This window comes from Mus pahari, chromosome 5 (assembly GCF_900095145.1).
Source record: "Mus pahari chromosome 5, PAHARI_EIJ_v1.1, whole genome shotgun sequence".
Taxonomy (NCBI): Eukaryota; Metazoa; Chordata; class Mammalia; order Rodentia; family Muridae; genus Mus; species Mus pahari.
In genome coordinates, this window is record NC_034594.1 from 25,987,458 (window position 1) to 26,002,549 (window position 15,092).

The following is a 15,092-nucleotide window of genomic DNA, read 5'->3' on the forward strand; positions in this document are numbered from 1 at the left end:
CCCGGGTCCCTCCTCAGCAGTCTGCTCTCCCCGGCAGTGCACTGGAGCAAAGATGGCTCACCTTCCGGTTCAGACCTGGGGGACCGCTTCTGTGCAGACACCTCTCCTCGGGCGGGAAAAGGCCCCAAATGCCGGCCCAAGCCTTAGTACTGTTCTCGGGCGCACCTCTTCATTCTTTTCTATACTGTGGCCTCTGCCCAGCTCATGGCATCTCATGGCAAGGAATGACCATAAGCTTATAATAATATACGCTATAAACTTTATATTACTAAATCCTATCATCTCTTCCCAGAGCTGCTGACACTGGAGTGTTGTTAATAGTCCTTTGTTTTATTTGGACTAGTTGATATTACTGAGCCCAGGTTTTGGTGCGTGATGGTAATAAGTTACCTTCTGCAGTATTCTGGTTTCATTTCACTTGGATGTACACCAGAGTGAGCTTGCTAAATGCATTGTTTCCATAATGACCGTGTCTAAGAATGCCCCGTCACAGTCTGACTGGAGTCGGACACTGCCTCATTTTGGATGTTTATGTGGATTTCTCTAATAGTTACTAATGTGGAGAATTTTTTCATACACATGTTGATTACTAGGGTATCTTCTGGGAAATGTCTATTAAGGTTGCTTTGTTCATTCTTCAATTGTATTATTTATTTATCTTTTATTTTTTATTTTTTAAAATATCATTTATTTAATATATATATGAGTACGCTGTAGCTGTCTTCAGATACACCAGAAGAGGATATCAGATCTCATTATAGATGATTGTGAGCCACCATGTGGTTGCTGGGAATTGAACTCAGGACCTCAGGAAGAACAGTCAGTGCTCTTAACCACTGAGCTATCTCCAGCCCTATTTATGCTTTTGAATTAGTTGAGTTTTTTATATTTTATAAATATTAATCCCTTATCAGATTTGTGATTAACAAATATTTTATGTGTAGGTCACCTTTGCTGGGTTTCCTCTGTTGCACAATAGGGTAGCTATAACTTTTGTTATTGAAGATATAAAAGAAGATTTTGATTATTTCATCACAAGGAATAGATAAATGCTTAAGATGGTAGTTGTTCAAGTTATATGATTTGAGTGTCACACTATATATGTATGTAAGCATCATATTGTACCCTGTGTGTGTGCACAGCTATGTTAATTAAAAGTAAACTAAAACTTAAAGATAATAAATAAAACTAGTTAAAAATGCTATGAAGACACTTTTGTAAGTCCCAGAGAGATCACTTAAGTACTGAATATATTTGTCTTTTTATATGTGTGGTTTGGTTTGGTTTGGTTTTTCTTCAAACTCTGCTGTTTTTTATTTCCTTGGCTGCAAAGGCACCAGTCTACTGAGTGGCGGGCGGGAGTGTGTGCTTGTGGAGTGGCGAGATGGATCAGAGAAGAACAAAGAGTTTCTTCCTCGATTAGGATCTTCTATTGAGCACATCTCTGTCTCACCTGCTGGAGATTTGTTCTGTACTTCTCACTCTGATAACAGTAAGTCCAAATTTCTCATCGTGAGGAGGTGTTACAGTTAGTCACCAGCTTCTGAGTGGGAAATAAAGGGACCTAAAACTAGTTGTAAATAGTAGAAATTTAATGTGCAGTTTTTTCTTTACCCCTTTCTAGCCTCAGATGCTACCATATCTATCATTTTTAAAATTATTTTTATGAAAACGTAAAGCTAAATGTGTATGTTTACTGCTGTGCCAGTTATAATTTCAGAGCCTTTTAAAATGGAAGGTGGGTTTTAAGTGGGTCTTCCCACTTTCATAAGTAATGACATTTTCACACAAATGCTGTGAGCTCTTTTTTCTGGAATGAATGCTACAGCCTGTGATGAAGCCTGGGTGCTTGCTGTTCTTCCCAGCCTTCTCTTCCCATTTCTCCTCACCTAGATTACCGTGTACATTAACAATTTGTTCATGAGTACAGCCGATACAGCATAGGCTAGGCTGGGCTACGGAGAGCTCAGATTAACAGGTGTACTACTCTTGCAAATAACCCTTCTCAAGAAGTTCCTAGCACCTACATCAGGCAGCGCACAACCACCCATAACTCCAGTTCTGGGAACCTAGCACACTTGTGTAGCTTCCACAAGCACTTGCACTCACATGCACATACATATTCATATACACAGACAGACATGAACACACATAATTTGAAAGAAAAGATTAGTGACTTTAACAGAATTGTCCAACTAGCTTATAAACTATAGTTTTGATTTTCTGGTAACACTGATTTAATTGAACTTACTGGATTGTCTTGTATTCTGGCACATTAAGTAACATAAAGATCTGATCCTTGTTACCTTAATATTCTGACCTATTCATGTTTAATTATTTTCCTCCCTGTTTTAACAGAGATAACAGTTATTCACCGAAATCTTGATGCATCGGCAGTAATTCAAGGCCTAGTTAAAGGTACTATAGACCCAAGTGGATAGGGGACCCTGCATCTGACTCGTAGCTGCTGCTCTCCAACCACTGTCTGTCGCTTTTTTTTTTTGCAGATAGGAGTGTATCTACTGGTTTGATGGTTGACCCGAGAACCAAAGCTTTAGTTTTGAATGGAAAGCCTGGTCACCTGCAGTTTTATTCTCTCCAGGGTGATAAACAGTTATACAATGTAAGATTTTAAAGCTTTAAAACAAGTGAAAGTTCTTTATAGTACTACTGAGCTTGTGCGGTTTCTTTGGGAGCTCCTAATACTGTGCATTTGTACCTGAACACAGCTGAGATCACTTTAATGAAGCTGATGCTACCCACACGTGTGCTCTGAGTCACAATGATAAAGGAATGAGCATGTGTGGATTGACAGGACAAATGATAAACTGTCTAACATGCAAACATTAAAGCTTAGTGTAGATTAAACAAGAATACTTCAGTATTCTCACAATAAAATGCAATCCCTTTTTTTGTGCCCTGCATTGCTCTTTATAGATGACTGTCATGGTAGCTAACTTTTTCTTTCTGTATCCTATAAACTTGAAAAAAGTCAAACCCTCCCCATCTCCCCACCCCCACATTTACTAAAAGGTCACTTACTACTCTTAATATGGTTGGGCATCTCTAATCTCAAAATCCAGTCTTTTTTATTTGTTTGGTTTTTATGAGACTGGATTTCTCTGTGTAGCCTTGACTGTCCTGGAACTCACTCTGTAGACCAGGCTGGCCTTGAACTCGGAGATCTGCCTGCCTTTGTGTGAGCACCTCCCTGACACCACAAAAGGAAAATCCCATGTCTAACTTCATGTGAAGACATATCATAGCACAGTGCTAAAACTATTAGATAAAATCACCCATGGGCTGGCTATGTGTAGACTTGGGTCCTAGTCCCAAAACAGGTCTTACATTTTTGTAAACATTGTCAATATCAAAAGAAATCTGTGACATTTTGGATCTGTAGCTTTTCATATGAGGGCTCCTCAATCAATAGTAACCACTTTATTTTCTTACCAAACACAAGGAAACCCATTTTAAGGGATTAAAGGATCAGTCAAGTAGAAAGCTAGTTTTCTTGGTCCATTGCTTATCTCTTTTTGATTTAATTTTTGCTCTTTGAAGTAATAGATAATTAGCCCTGAGGTTTTCTATAAAGCTTTTCTTAGAGAAAATATGACTGGAAGTAAAAGATACTTGTATTAATAACACTTTGGATCTTTTTTTTAACCTTGTCAGCTAGATATCGTACAGCAAGAGTACATCAATGATGAGGGTCTAACCCAAATTGAACTAACAAAGGCTGCCTTTGGCTGCTCTGGTACTTGGTTGGCAACAGTTGAACAACGCCAAGAAAATGAAAATGAGCTGGAGCTGCAAATGAAACTGTGGAACTATAGCAAGAAAACCCAAGGGTAATCATGTTGTATGGCCACCTCATTTGAGTTTCTATTTCATAGTTAAAACTATATTTCTGTTGTTGCATTTTGACACATACAGAAATGGGGCTGTGGTATCATTCTAATAATAAAGCTTTATTTTAGCTTTCTGTTTTGAGAAAGCGTTGATGCAATGTAGGTCATGCCATGTCATCACATAAAAGATGAAACAGGAGAAAGAACTGTAACCCCACAACATAACACATTTCAAGGCAAATCCAGAATTAGAGTCCAAATGTGCCCTGGTTCTTCCACCACTGTCAGGAGAGAGTGTAGACATGGGTCTCATGTTCGGGCAAATAACCCACTGCTTTCTTGAAGAACTGTTCATTGAGTCTTTGTGCCAGGTTTTTGTTTTGTTTTGATTTTGAGGCAGGGTACTCTCTGTATAGCCCTGGCTATTCTCAACTTGCTGTCTAGACCAGGCCGGTTTAAACTCAGATTTGCCTGCCTATGCCTCCCAAATGCTGCCATTCATGGCATGCACCTGGCTTGATAAATTTCTAGAGAATATTATAACCTAAGGTATTGCAGGATATTTGATCATACTGTTAATCCCAAGATTGTGTTGTTTACTGAAAAAAACCTGTTTCTAGTTGTAATGTGACTCAGCCTTAGCACATACCTTTAGATCCCTCTGGCTGGAATACAAACAGGCCCTTAGTACACACTTTTAATCCCAAGCAGTGAAGGTAAAGTTAGTTTGTAGAAGAAAGCACCCATGTTTGAACGTGATAGGATATGCTGACCTCAAAAGAGAAGAGAGAGGGAAGGAGAGGAAAGAGGTAGGAGGCAGTTTTACTGGGACAGTTGTACAGAGGCAGCATTGCGGAGAGAACAAGCTAGACGAAGGTGAAGACAGACCAGCCAGAGAATGAGAAGCCAAAAGATTAGAACAGATTGCTAAAGTTAGTTTGAGGCCAAGCCAAACTAAAAGTCAGAGGCCGAAAAAGAAGCCAGACTGAATCAGTCAGCTTGGAGAGGGAGTTTTGAACCAGAACAGCTGAGTGGAACCAGCTAGATGGAGTTCAGGAAGAAATAGGAAGGGTGAACTTACTTAACAGTAAGTTTCAGTGACTGATAACATTCTAGACCTGGGTAAGAGGCTAGAAGCATCTATGACTAGGCCTAGGTTAGCAGACTAAGGCAGTACAACAATTTTATCAGGTGAATAAAACACATTTTCACTAAGCCTTTGCCCCACAATTCACAGATGAGAAAAGAGACCCAGAAGTAAGTGATTGCTACTGGTCCTCTCTCTTATAACATGCCTTTAACATGGAAACACTTTGCTGTTCTTATACTCTAAGGACATAGCACTGTTGATGAAGGGTCAGTTTGAATGGGGTCATTTTTATTTCGTGCTTTCACAGTATAAAGGGAGCCATTCTTAGCGCAGCCATTCTTTTTCTCTGTTTTTCTTTTGTCTGTTTTAGAAGAAGCTAGACCTCTAAGTTCTGTGTATTTATCCTACAGAGTCTAGTACAGAAGGCCTTCAGCTATGATTTAATTTATATTCATTTTTCCCAGTGAGCTGGCCACTATAATGCTCTGTATTTGAGTCACCCTGATGATGTTAGAATTTGTCTTGAGACTGTTTGGAAATTTGTCATTTGGGGTGATAACCCATCAGTTGCCCATTTTGAAGATATTGCATAGTGTTAGCATACCATATTTTTCCTGAGAACTTGTGGTTTTCTTTCAACTAGGTTTGTTCTTAACACAAAGATCGCCATGCCACATGATGACCACATCACAGCTCTCTGTTTCAATAATGCAGAAAGCTATGAAAAACCCATCCTGGTCACAGCTAGCAGAGATGGCCACTTCAAAGTGTGGATATTAACAGATGACTCTGACATATACAGTAAGTTCACTCAGATTGTGTTGAAAAATTACAGTTTTAAGAAGTGATATATTCATATAGACATTTGTGTCCTTTTAGAGAAGGTGTTTTCTGCTTGTTGAATTCTATAAACTGTTGCTTAATTTCAGCAACTATTTTTCATGTTAAAATTTTACATAGCTTTCCATCAGAATCTGTGCTTTGGGCAAATAAGTGGGCATTTTGTGTATGCAGCATAAAGGGCTCCTGCCACTAGGTCTCTCTCCTCCACTAGAGGGAGCCCAAGGTCTCCAGGAAGGGGAAAAATACTGGTCAGTAGTTAACTTAGAACAGTTGTGGGGAATCTGGGATTTTGCTATGGTTTGTTTTCTTTGTTTAACCTTTTCTGCTTATAACCTGTCTCAACATTATTTCATATTCCATTTTTGTTATGGTTTCTTTTTCCACAGAAAAAGCCATTGGTTGGACTTGTGACTTTGTGGGTAGTTACCACAAGTATCAAGCAACCAATTGTTGTTTCTCTGAAGATGGCTCCTTACTGGCAGTTAGTTTTGAGGAAATAGTTACAATATGGGATTCAGAAACATGGGAACTAAAGTGTACATTTTGCCAACGAGCTGGAAAAATAAGGTAGGTAAATTAGTTTGTATTGCTACCTTAATGTATGTATGCATTTTTTATTTAAAAAGCCTTTAAGCTTAAATAATAATGTATGTTCTCCCCAAAGAGGTAATTTATAGTTTTCTGGGGAATAAGGGTAAGACGTTTTCTCAACATTTTCTCAAAATGTTGAGAAACTGTAACCCGTGAGTAAGTTCATGAGTAGTTTATAAGCATTTCTTAAACTAGGATTAACATTGAACTTTTGTAGTAGCTTTGTTCAGTATAGTAAACACTTTCATGAGGGTATTGTGTAAAAACTAAGACTATACTAGCCTTGGTTGATCCTGACCTGCCAGTCTTTATGCATTCACTTCAAAATATAATGTAATACTCAAACCATTACTTCTGGTTCCCAGACCTGAGGACAAAATAATAGGTGACTAATTTCATCCTATTTTAAATATAGATATATTTAATATATCCGACTTTGAATTTGCTTTGTAAACATTTCTGAGTACAAACTTTCCTTTTTTAGGTAAACAGGATAAAATAAGGTTTTGTTAAGTGGCATGATATCCATAAATTCTTCTGTGTGGCATGGATTGTTACGTGATACAGCATTTAAGAGAGTTGATCATAGCATTACACCTGTTTTCCTAAAGAAGAAGTACAAGAACCTAAGTGACCCCTTTCTATTGGCTTAGCACCTTTTCCATTGCTGTAAGAACTAGAAACACAAAAGAATAAAACTATGCCTGCTTACGAGTCTGTATTGAGTAGGACTAAATGCAGTGGTCTAAGCCTGCAGTTCTTTATCGCTAAGTGTGCTAGAGCTGCCTGCTGCTCATCTTGTATGTGATTTTGGCCTAGGCACCTTTGCTTTGGAAGACTGACATGCTCAAAGTACCTTCTCGGCACGACTGAGAACGACATTCTCTGCTGTTGGAATCTGCTCAGTTGTTCAAGTAAGTCCATGTGGGATGCTGCAGCTAGACTTTGACCTTTTGGGAAATAAGGACCCTGTTTTCATATCTTTACCCCTACAATATATAATTTTTTACTTGGCCAAAAGTGAATTTGAGGAAGAGCTCTGTTGATTGTATACAGGATCCCTGACTGTAATATTTGAAAGTAGTCTGTCACAGTATTCCTGAAAAATGAGGCTTTGAGAGCATTTTACTCATGTGGACACGGGGAAGGTATGATGTTATTTCCTAATGAATGTGTGGTAGTCTCTGTCACCCACGTTTAGTAAGAGCAGAAAAGCATCAGCCGGGCTGGAGAGATGGCTCAGCGGGTAAGAGCACTGACTGCTCTTCTGAAGGTCCTGAGTTCAAATCCCAGCAACCACATGGTGGCTCACAACCATCCATAATGACATCTGACGCCCTCTACTGCTGTGTCTGAAGACAGCTACAGTGTACTTACATATAAATAATAAATAAATCTTTAAGAAAAAAGAAAAGAAAAAAAAAGAAAAGCATCAGCCATAAGTCTGCATGAGCCTAACTTTAACGCAGTTCGTGGAAGGAATACTGAAGTGCATTTTGCAGTTCTGCATCCTGATGTACACTTCACTGAACCCTCCACAGACAATGTCAGTGTGCACCTATTGTTATTGAAATCATAAATCCTCCCATATAAACAGAACACTGAGCTGTTCCAGGGAAGATAAAGAACACTTGTAAAGACTTGAGCTTTTGCTGAACCTCTTCTCAGAAGTGTGTCACTTTTCCCACAGTACAGTGGAGCGCAAAATTAAATGTTAGAGTCATGGAACCCGACCCTTACTCAGACCATGTTGCTGCAGTGGCTCAGTCTTCAGCGGGCTCAGATCGTAAGTACTAAACATTCTCTGATAGCATGCAGCTTTTCCCTAGGTTTTCTTTTTACTGTTTTTAGTATAAGCTGAGACATAGTTGCTTTGAGTCAGAAATTCACATGCAGCTGTTTGTCTGGGGCCTGCCCGTCCTCTCTTACCCAACACCTATAATATATACATTCACACTTACTTCTAGGAGTACTCTAGTACTCCTTTTCCACAAGCCAGTTCCCTTTCAGGCTTCAGAATCTCCCCTGGTGGTTAACTGGACTTCCTCTGCTTCTGAGAATGTCTGCATCCCTTTCTTGGTACTTCAGACAAAATATTTGTATAGTGTTCTGCTGTCTCTTATATAGATACCCTGGTCTCTGGAACAGAAACTTTTCGTTTTCAGATTTTAGTCCTCATTCCTAACCTGTTTGGTGCATACTAGGCACTCAGTAGATGCCTGTCACAGAGCACCACCAACAGCATTGAAACAGTCTAAGCAGGACCATTGACTCTGTTGGCTGGGAACAGGATTAGTGTGATCTGCCAGCCTGAGGCTAGAATATTCCTCTGCAGGTAAAATGACATCTGTTTTTCCCTTTTAGTGTTTGTATTTAAACCTAGCGAGCCAAGGCCATTGTATATTCAAAAGAATGTCTCCAGAGAGGAAGTCCAGTGGGGAGTGTTTGTCCCACGAGATGTCCCAGAATCATTCACCTCAGAAGCTCACCAGTGGCTGAACAGATCTCAGTTTTACTTCCTAACGAAATCACAGGTAACTGTCTCCCACCGAAGGGGTAGCCTGTTTATAGAAATAATTTTAGAAAGTTTGTTTTAGGTAGAACTCTTTCATTAAAGGTTTATTTCCCAGAAGAAATGGTCAAATAAGTGTCAGTGCATCAGTGTTAAGAGTGTGATTGCATTAGCACTGTCCCCCACACCTTGAAGCTTTGTGTTGACTTTAATTCATTTAGCATTTCCCCCTAAGTTTACCATTTGGTTTGCTGTTGAAGAAACTATAAACTAGTGGCTTTTATTTTGTTACTGGGTTTTACATCTTTCTCAGAACATGATCTTGTAACTCCCACAGAACCTTTCAAGGAAATTTAAATCTTTTCTTTGGGCAGATGTATATATCAAAATGGACACTTTAAGACATTGTATAATCTTACTTCATTTGCACCTCCTAATGTATATTTTGTTCCATTAATTGATCTGTCTTTTTAGTGCTTATTAACATTCAGTACAAAGTCTCCAGAAGAGAAACTCACACCAACAAGCAGACAGGTAGGCCTACTTCCTTCATTTATGATACATGCTATGTTGCTTTTCTAAAGAAAATTAGCTTTTGGAATTCAGCTGTGACAAACGTGTCTCACTGAGTTCTAAGAAGGAATTGTTAAGTGCATCCCTGTAACCTCTGCTCTGCTCCTCTCACGTTTAGAGTGCGGAAAGTATACTCTTGTGTTTTAAAGAGTTAGTCAATTGGCCTGCCATGTCTAGTTTGTGGGATGGAATTGGCTAAATAATAATTATACAAGGGGTAGGGTGGTACATGCCAGAGTAAATGGGTAAATGTGCTTAGCTTATATTTAAATGAGATCCCAACTCACTCTGTCCACTGAGGATCTTGGATTTTGTTGTCTGCATTTTCTGGAACCAGCTCTCCATGAACACTGAGGGGCAACACTAGATCATCATTACAAAAACATCTTGTAATTGTGGTTAGAGTTTTATTTACTAGCTTGAAATTCATATCTCTAAGAATGTGTTTAGATTATGGGTTCTGGATTTAGTTATCTGTTGAATTTATTGAAGTTCTTGAAGCTGAAAGTTTATATTGCCTTAACATAGAAAAGCATTCATAGCCAGGCAGTTCACATACTTTCTTTTTGTGATCAACTGTTTCCCTCATGAAGTTAATTACTGCTGCCTTTTTATCCCACTTGCTGTGCGTTTTGTTGTGTTTTGTTTGATTATTCAATTCTGCTCCAGGCTTTATCCAAATTTGTTTTTCGTGATTTTTCAGACACATATGTATGTTTTCAAGTCATGAAAATTTTTCACAGACCCATGGCTTACTTCAGTCTGGACTAGTTGTTCTGTGAATCTGCTAACAGTGCTCATCCTAGGACCTGAGCTCATCATTCTGGGATTCATTTTATGGGCAGTTTTGTCGTGTTTATCCACAACACACACACCTCGCTTTTGTCTTAGAATATTGTTTTCTTGACTCTACTAANATTTCATTNTTTTTTTTTTTTTTTTTAAGATTTATTTATTTATTTATTTATTATATGTAAGTGCACTGTAGCTGTCTTCAGACACTCCAGAAGAGGGAGTCAGATCTTGTTACGGATGGTTGTGAGCCACCATGTGGTTGCTGGGATTTGAACTCAGGACCTTCAGAAGAGCAGTCAGGTGCTCTTACCCGCTGAGCCATCTCACCAGCCCCTAAGATTTCATTCTTTAACCTGATGCATCCTTCCAGGTTGTCGCTGTGTGACCTTGCCCTTGTTCTTTGCCCGTATGAGCAGATGGCCTCTGAAAACACGTTCCTCTGATCTTTATAATCCCTAGCAAGGAAGGAAGGCATGGTTCTCTCATTAGTGTCTGTGACTAGCTTTCCCATGTAGAAAGCAGGGCACTGGGCATCAGTTGCTTAGTCTGTGACATGAGAGTAACAGCATGTGATTTCCAGCTTTTCACCAGAATCATTTTATAGTTCAGTGGCCCTTACCTGTTCAGTCAAAGAATTTCCATCTTTTTATTGAAATAAATTCCTCTTCTCTTACATCCATACAGCTGCTGGCAGAAGAAAGTTTGCCAACGACACCATTTTCTTTTATATTGGGAAAACACAGGCAACAGCAGGATGCAAAGTTAACTGAAACTTCAGAGAATGAACTGGTACAACTCCCCTTAACAGAGAACATACCTGCAATTACTGAGGTGAGTGATCTGCAGATCATGGGAGACAGCACAGACACAGTGATTCATCTTCTGTCCTCATGAGTAAGGAACCTTAGTGGGCTGATGCTCTGTGCCTGGCTGAGGAGATGGGACCGCACAGTGCAGGAAGCTGGAAGTGCTATTTGCTTTGGTTTGGTTTTTCTTCAGGGAAACCTTTTGTGTTTGGCCATTTAGAATAAAAGGTATTAGGAGGTGAAGCCACAGTGTACCAATGGCGATCCTTCTAACAAAGTGACTTTTCTGTGTGCCTATAGCTTCTTCACGCCCCAGCCCATGTACTGCCATCAGCTTCTTTCCTGTGCTCTCTGTTTGTAAACTCGCTGCTGCTGTCTAAAGAGACTAAAAGGTAAGAATTCTAGATGGTTTGTCTTCTGAGTTGTTTGGGAATGTCCTCTATTTTACCTTTGAAATGTAGCTAATGACATAAGATTATTACATGCAACACTTGTGAAAAGCTGAGGAAGAGGTGTGTGTACTGCTTAAAGTGGTGGTTCCACGTTTTCTAAGTTCTTTTTTTTTTTCTTTTTTCTTTTTGTTATTGTTGTTTTTTTTTAAGGCCTGTGCTCCATAAGGGCATTTATCACAATATTTTCAGTTGAGTTGCTTTGTCTATGTATTATTTCAATGCGGGTGTCTTTAATTAAAAAGACCTAATTTGGATATATCTAACGGTGTTTATGTTCTGTAATTGTCAAAGTGCTGAAGAAGTTCCTGATGATGTAGACATGGAGGGAAACAAAGAAAGTGATGATTCAGATGAAGAATATCATCTTACTGAAAAAGCCAAGGAAACAAATAGCACGGACTTGGGAGAAGATGCTATACATCAGCTGTCAAAATCTGAAGAGAAAGAGCTGAGAAAGTTCAGGAAAGTAGATTATAGCTGGCTAACTGCTCTGTAGTAGGTCATGGCTGTGCCATGACACAGAGACATGTTGTACTTAATTTTTACTGTTTGTTAATACTCCAAAAATTTTTGTAAAGTTATTTTATTCTTAAGACAAAATATTAAAAGTCTTCTGTTTATTTGCTTGTTTATGTGCTTGATAAGTTGCTTAGGCTAACCCTGAATTTGGGATTCTTCTTTCATGATCCCCCAAATCAGTAGGATGATGTTACTCAGGTCTGGTCAAGCATGTTTGCTTGTTTATATTTTTTTATTTTCTGTTTATGAATGTTTTCCTTGAATGTATGTATATGTACCACTGGCTACGCTGGTGCCTGCTAAAATCTGAAAAGGGCATCAAGCCCCTGGAACTAGTTACCCATGATTATGAGCCATCATAAGGGTGCTGACCAGTCATTTTAAGAAAGCTCTGTAAAGCTCTATTTAGACCTTATAAGCAGTTATGGAGCATATGCATTTGTCACATACGGATTTCTATTTTGAATTACAAAGAAACCTGTTTCTGGTAGGTTTTGTTGTGACAGTGCTGACTGTAGTTGACACATACACCCTTATCTTTAATTTGAAGGTATAAAAAGATTTCAGAAGTTTAGAGGCTTTACCAATAATGACGCAAAGAATTATTCTCACACCAGACATGATTTCCTTCTGGTTATATTTCCCAGCCTTTGCCACTATAAGACAAGTGTATAAGCAGCATTGTGTTAATAGTAGCACAAATGGACTATATTTTAATCAACACTAAATATCAACTATAATGAGATGTAACTTCTTTTTTTTTTTAAGATTTTATTTATTCATTGTATTAAGTACACTGTAGCTGTCTTCAGATCTCATTATGGGTGGTTGCTGGGATTTGAACTCAGGACCTCCGGAAGAGCAGTCAGTGCTCTTAACCACTGAGCCATCTCACCAGCCCGAGATGTAACTTCTAACTCATGCATATAAAGTGAATAATTTAATAAGGTCTAGTATACTTGCAGATTGTATATACAATCATAGAAACCACCTTTTAAGCAGTTTCACCCCTCTAACCCCCAACAACAAAACAGACCTGCCCACTTCTTTTAGCCTCCATACCCTGCACTAATCTAACCTGATGAATTTGTATCAATGGAGTGTAGCATGGTTTAAAGGGCGAGAGACTAGTTTCGCTTACTGTGTCCATGGTCAGTCAGCTGACTCAGTTTTCATAGACTGGTGAAGTAGAGGAGCTTGGCTCCGGAGGATGTGGCATCAAGCTCGTATATAGTGACAGCAGAGAGAGCAGCTGTGAGACAAGATAATGCCCTTCAAAGACACCTCTAGTAACTTCCCTCCAAGTGGGCCTCATCTCTAGTAGGCCGTTCAGCTGTTAATGGGTGAAATAGTCCATGGATGAAGTTAGTTTCGAGCAACATGATCCTATCACCTAAATTGGGTCCCCAGCTGGAGGCCAGTCCAACATGTAAGCCTGTAGGGGACATGGATTGGATTTTCAAATGCCAGCATTCGTGTTAGGACTCATAGCAGCCCTTCATTCCTTATGTGATCTTTTTTTTTTTTTTGCATAGTATAACTACTAGTTCATTTGTCTTCACGTCTTTTGAAATGACACTGTAATGAGCTCAAAAATCAATCACCTGGACCATTGAACGTTGCTTCATAGCCCGCTGCATTAATTATATGTCCCTTTGGAAGGATGAGTTGCTCATTTTTTTTAAGGCTATTTAAAATTACTGTGCATATAGTGGGGTATAGGAACTTAAGAAGGGCAGTACCCAACAGAGGCCACCAGAGGGGATCTGACTCTAGCGTTATAAAAGGTTGTGAGCAGCCTGACATGCTGAGAATTGAACTGAAGTCTTCTACAATACCAGTACACACTCAAACCACTAAGCCACCTCTCCAGCCCTAATTTTTTAACCAAATTTAAATTCACAACAAAACTGAGGAAAAGATTTATGAGGTTCCTCAGAAATCCCCTCCCCTACACATGACTAACTTCCTCATTTTCAATATACCCAGCCAAATGATAACATTTGTTAGAGCTGATGAGCCTGCATTCATAGAATCTCTAAGTTAAATATAACTATCTAGTTGAGATGACTTGAGTCTCGTAATGTTCTGGTTATTCTTTAAGGTTACCTTATATGAACACAACTTCTAGAAACTGTTTTTCTTTGTTCTTAAATTTTGTTTCCTGTAGCCAAGAAAATAATGAAATTACCTTGTAATACCAAATTAAATTTCTCGGAGTCAGGATTTATAAAAGGATGGTTTGTGGTCACAGATACAGCTGCAGGAATAGCTTCTAATGTTCGATGGTACATGCAAGTACTGATGATTAACAATGATAAGTTGACTTTGAAAACAGCAAATAGTTTTAAATATTCCCAACACCACACAAATGATGAGGGAGCTGGGTGTGGTGGCGCACGCCTTTAATGCCGGCACTCAGGATGCAGAGGCAGGCGGATTTCTGAGTTTGAGGCCAGCCTGGTCTACAAAGTGAGTTCCAGGACAGCCAGGGCTATACAGAGAAACCCTGTCTCGAAAAACCAAAACAAAAAACAAAACAAAAAAAAATGATGAGGGTTTAAAAAAAGTAAGTGTGTACAAGATAAAAGATATATCAGTTATTCCAGTCTGATCATTACCCATGTAATCTGTGTAGAAAGGCCACACAATACCCCACAAATATGAATAATTGATATATTCAAGTTAAAAATGAAAATGTATATTTGGTAATGAAGGAGACAGAAAGAGTATAAAGGAAGCAATTAGAAGGGCAGAGTGGATCAGCATGAAGAGAGATGGCTGCTGGAAGATGCCTCATTGTGGGTCCTGAGATCACTGGCAGGGCCACTGAAGCTCGGTTTACCAAGCTCTTAGGATGGCATTTCACAATGACTCTACTTCCTCTTCAGATTTCTTTCCTCAAAGCGCCTTTGTCAGTTGTAGTGCCTACTTTTCTTGTAGCTTTCGAACAACCAAAAAAGTAATTAAGATCATTTCAAATGATAGAAGTGAATACATGTACAGTGTCAAATAGTCTTCATTGCAAACATCAAGTCAGATTGGCTCAGTAAGAGAAGT

At 39.0% G+C, this 15,092-nt stretch overlaps 1 protein-coding gene across 1 annotated transcript in view; it reads left to right on the plus strand.

Moving 5' to 3' along the window:
* Window positions 1-12,133, plus strand: part of Wdr75 (WD repeat domain 75) — a 27,432-nt gene extending 15,299 nt beyond the window's left edge. The window contains exons 9-21 of the mRNA XM_021197655.2: window positions 1,334-1,492; window positions 2,359-2,418; window positions 2,508-2,623; window positions 3,676-3,851; window positions 5,585-5,742; window positions 6,171-6,351; window positions 7,195-7,289; window positions 8,066-8,161; window positions 8,740-8,909; window positions 9,362-9,421; window positions 10,940-11,086; window positions 11,362-11,453; window positions 11,805-12,133. Of these exons, the coding sequence (XP_021053314.1) occupies window positions 1,334-1,492; window positions 2,359-2,418; window positions 2,508-2,623; window positions 3,676-3,851; window positions 5,585-5,742; window positions 6,171-6,351; window positions 7,195-7,289; window positions 8,066-8,161; window positions 8,740-8,909; window positions 9,362-9,421; window positions 10,940-11,086; window positions 11,362-11,453; window positions 11,805-12,009 (1,715 nt within the window). The 3' untranslated portion in view covers window positions 12,010-12,133. The remainder of the gene's footprint in view (window positions 1-1,333; window positions 1,493-2,358; window positions 2,419-2,507; window positions 2,624-3,675; window positions 3,852-5,584; window positions 5,743-6,170; window positions 6,352-7,194; window positions 7,290-8,065; window positions 8,162-8,739; window positions 8,910-9,361; window positions 9,422-10,939; window positions 11,087-11,361; window positions 11,454-11,804) is intronic.
* The last annotated feature ends 2,959 nt before the right edge of the window (window positions 12,134-15,092 follow it).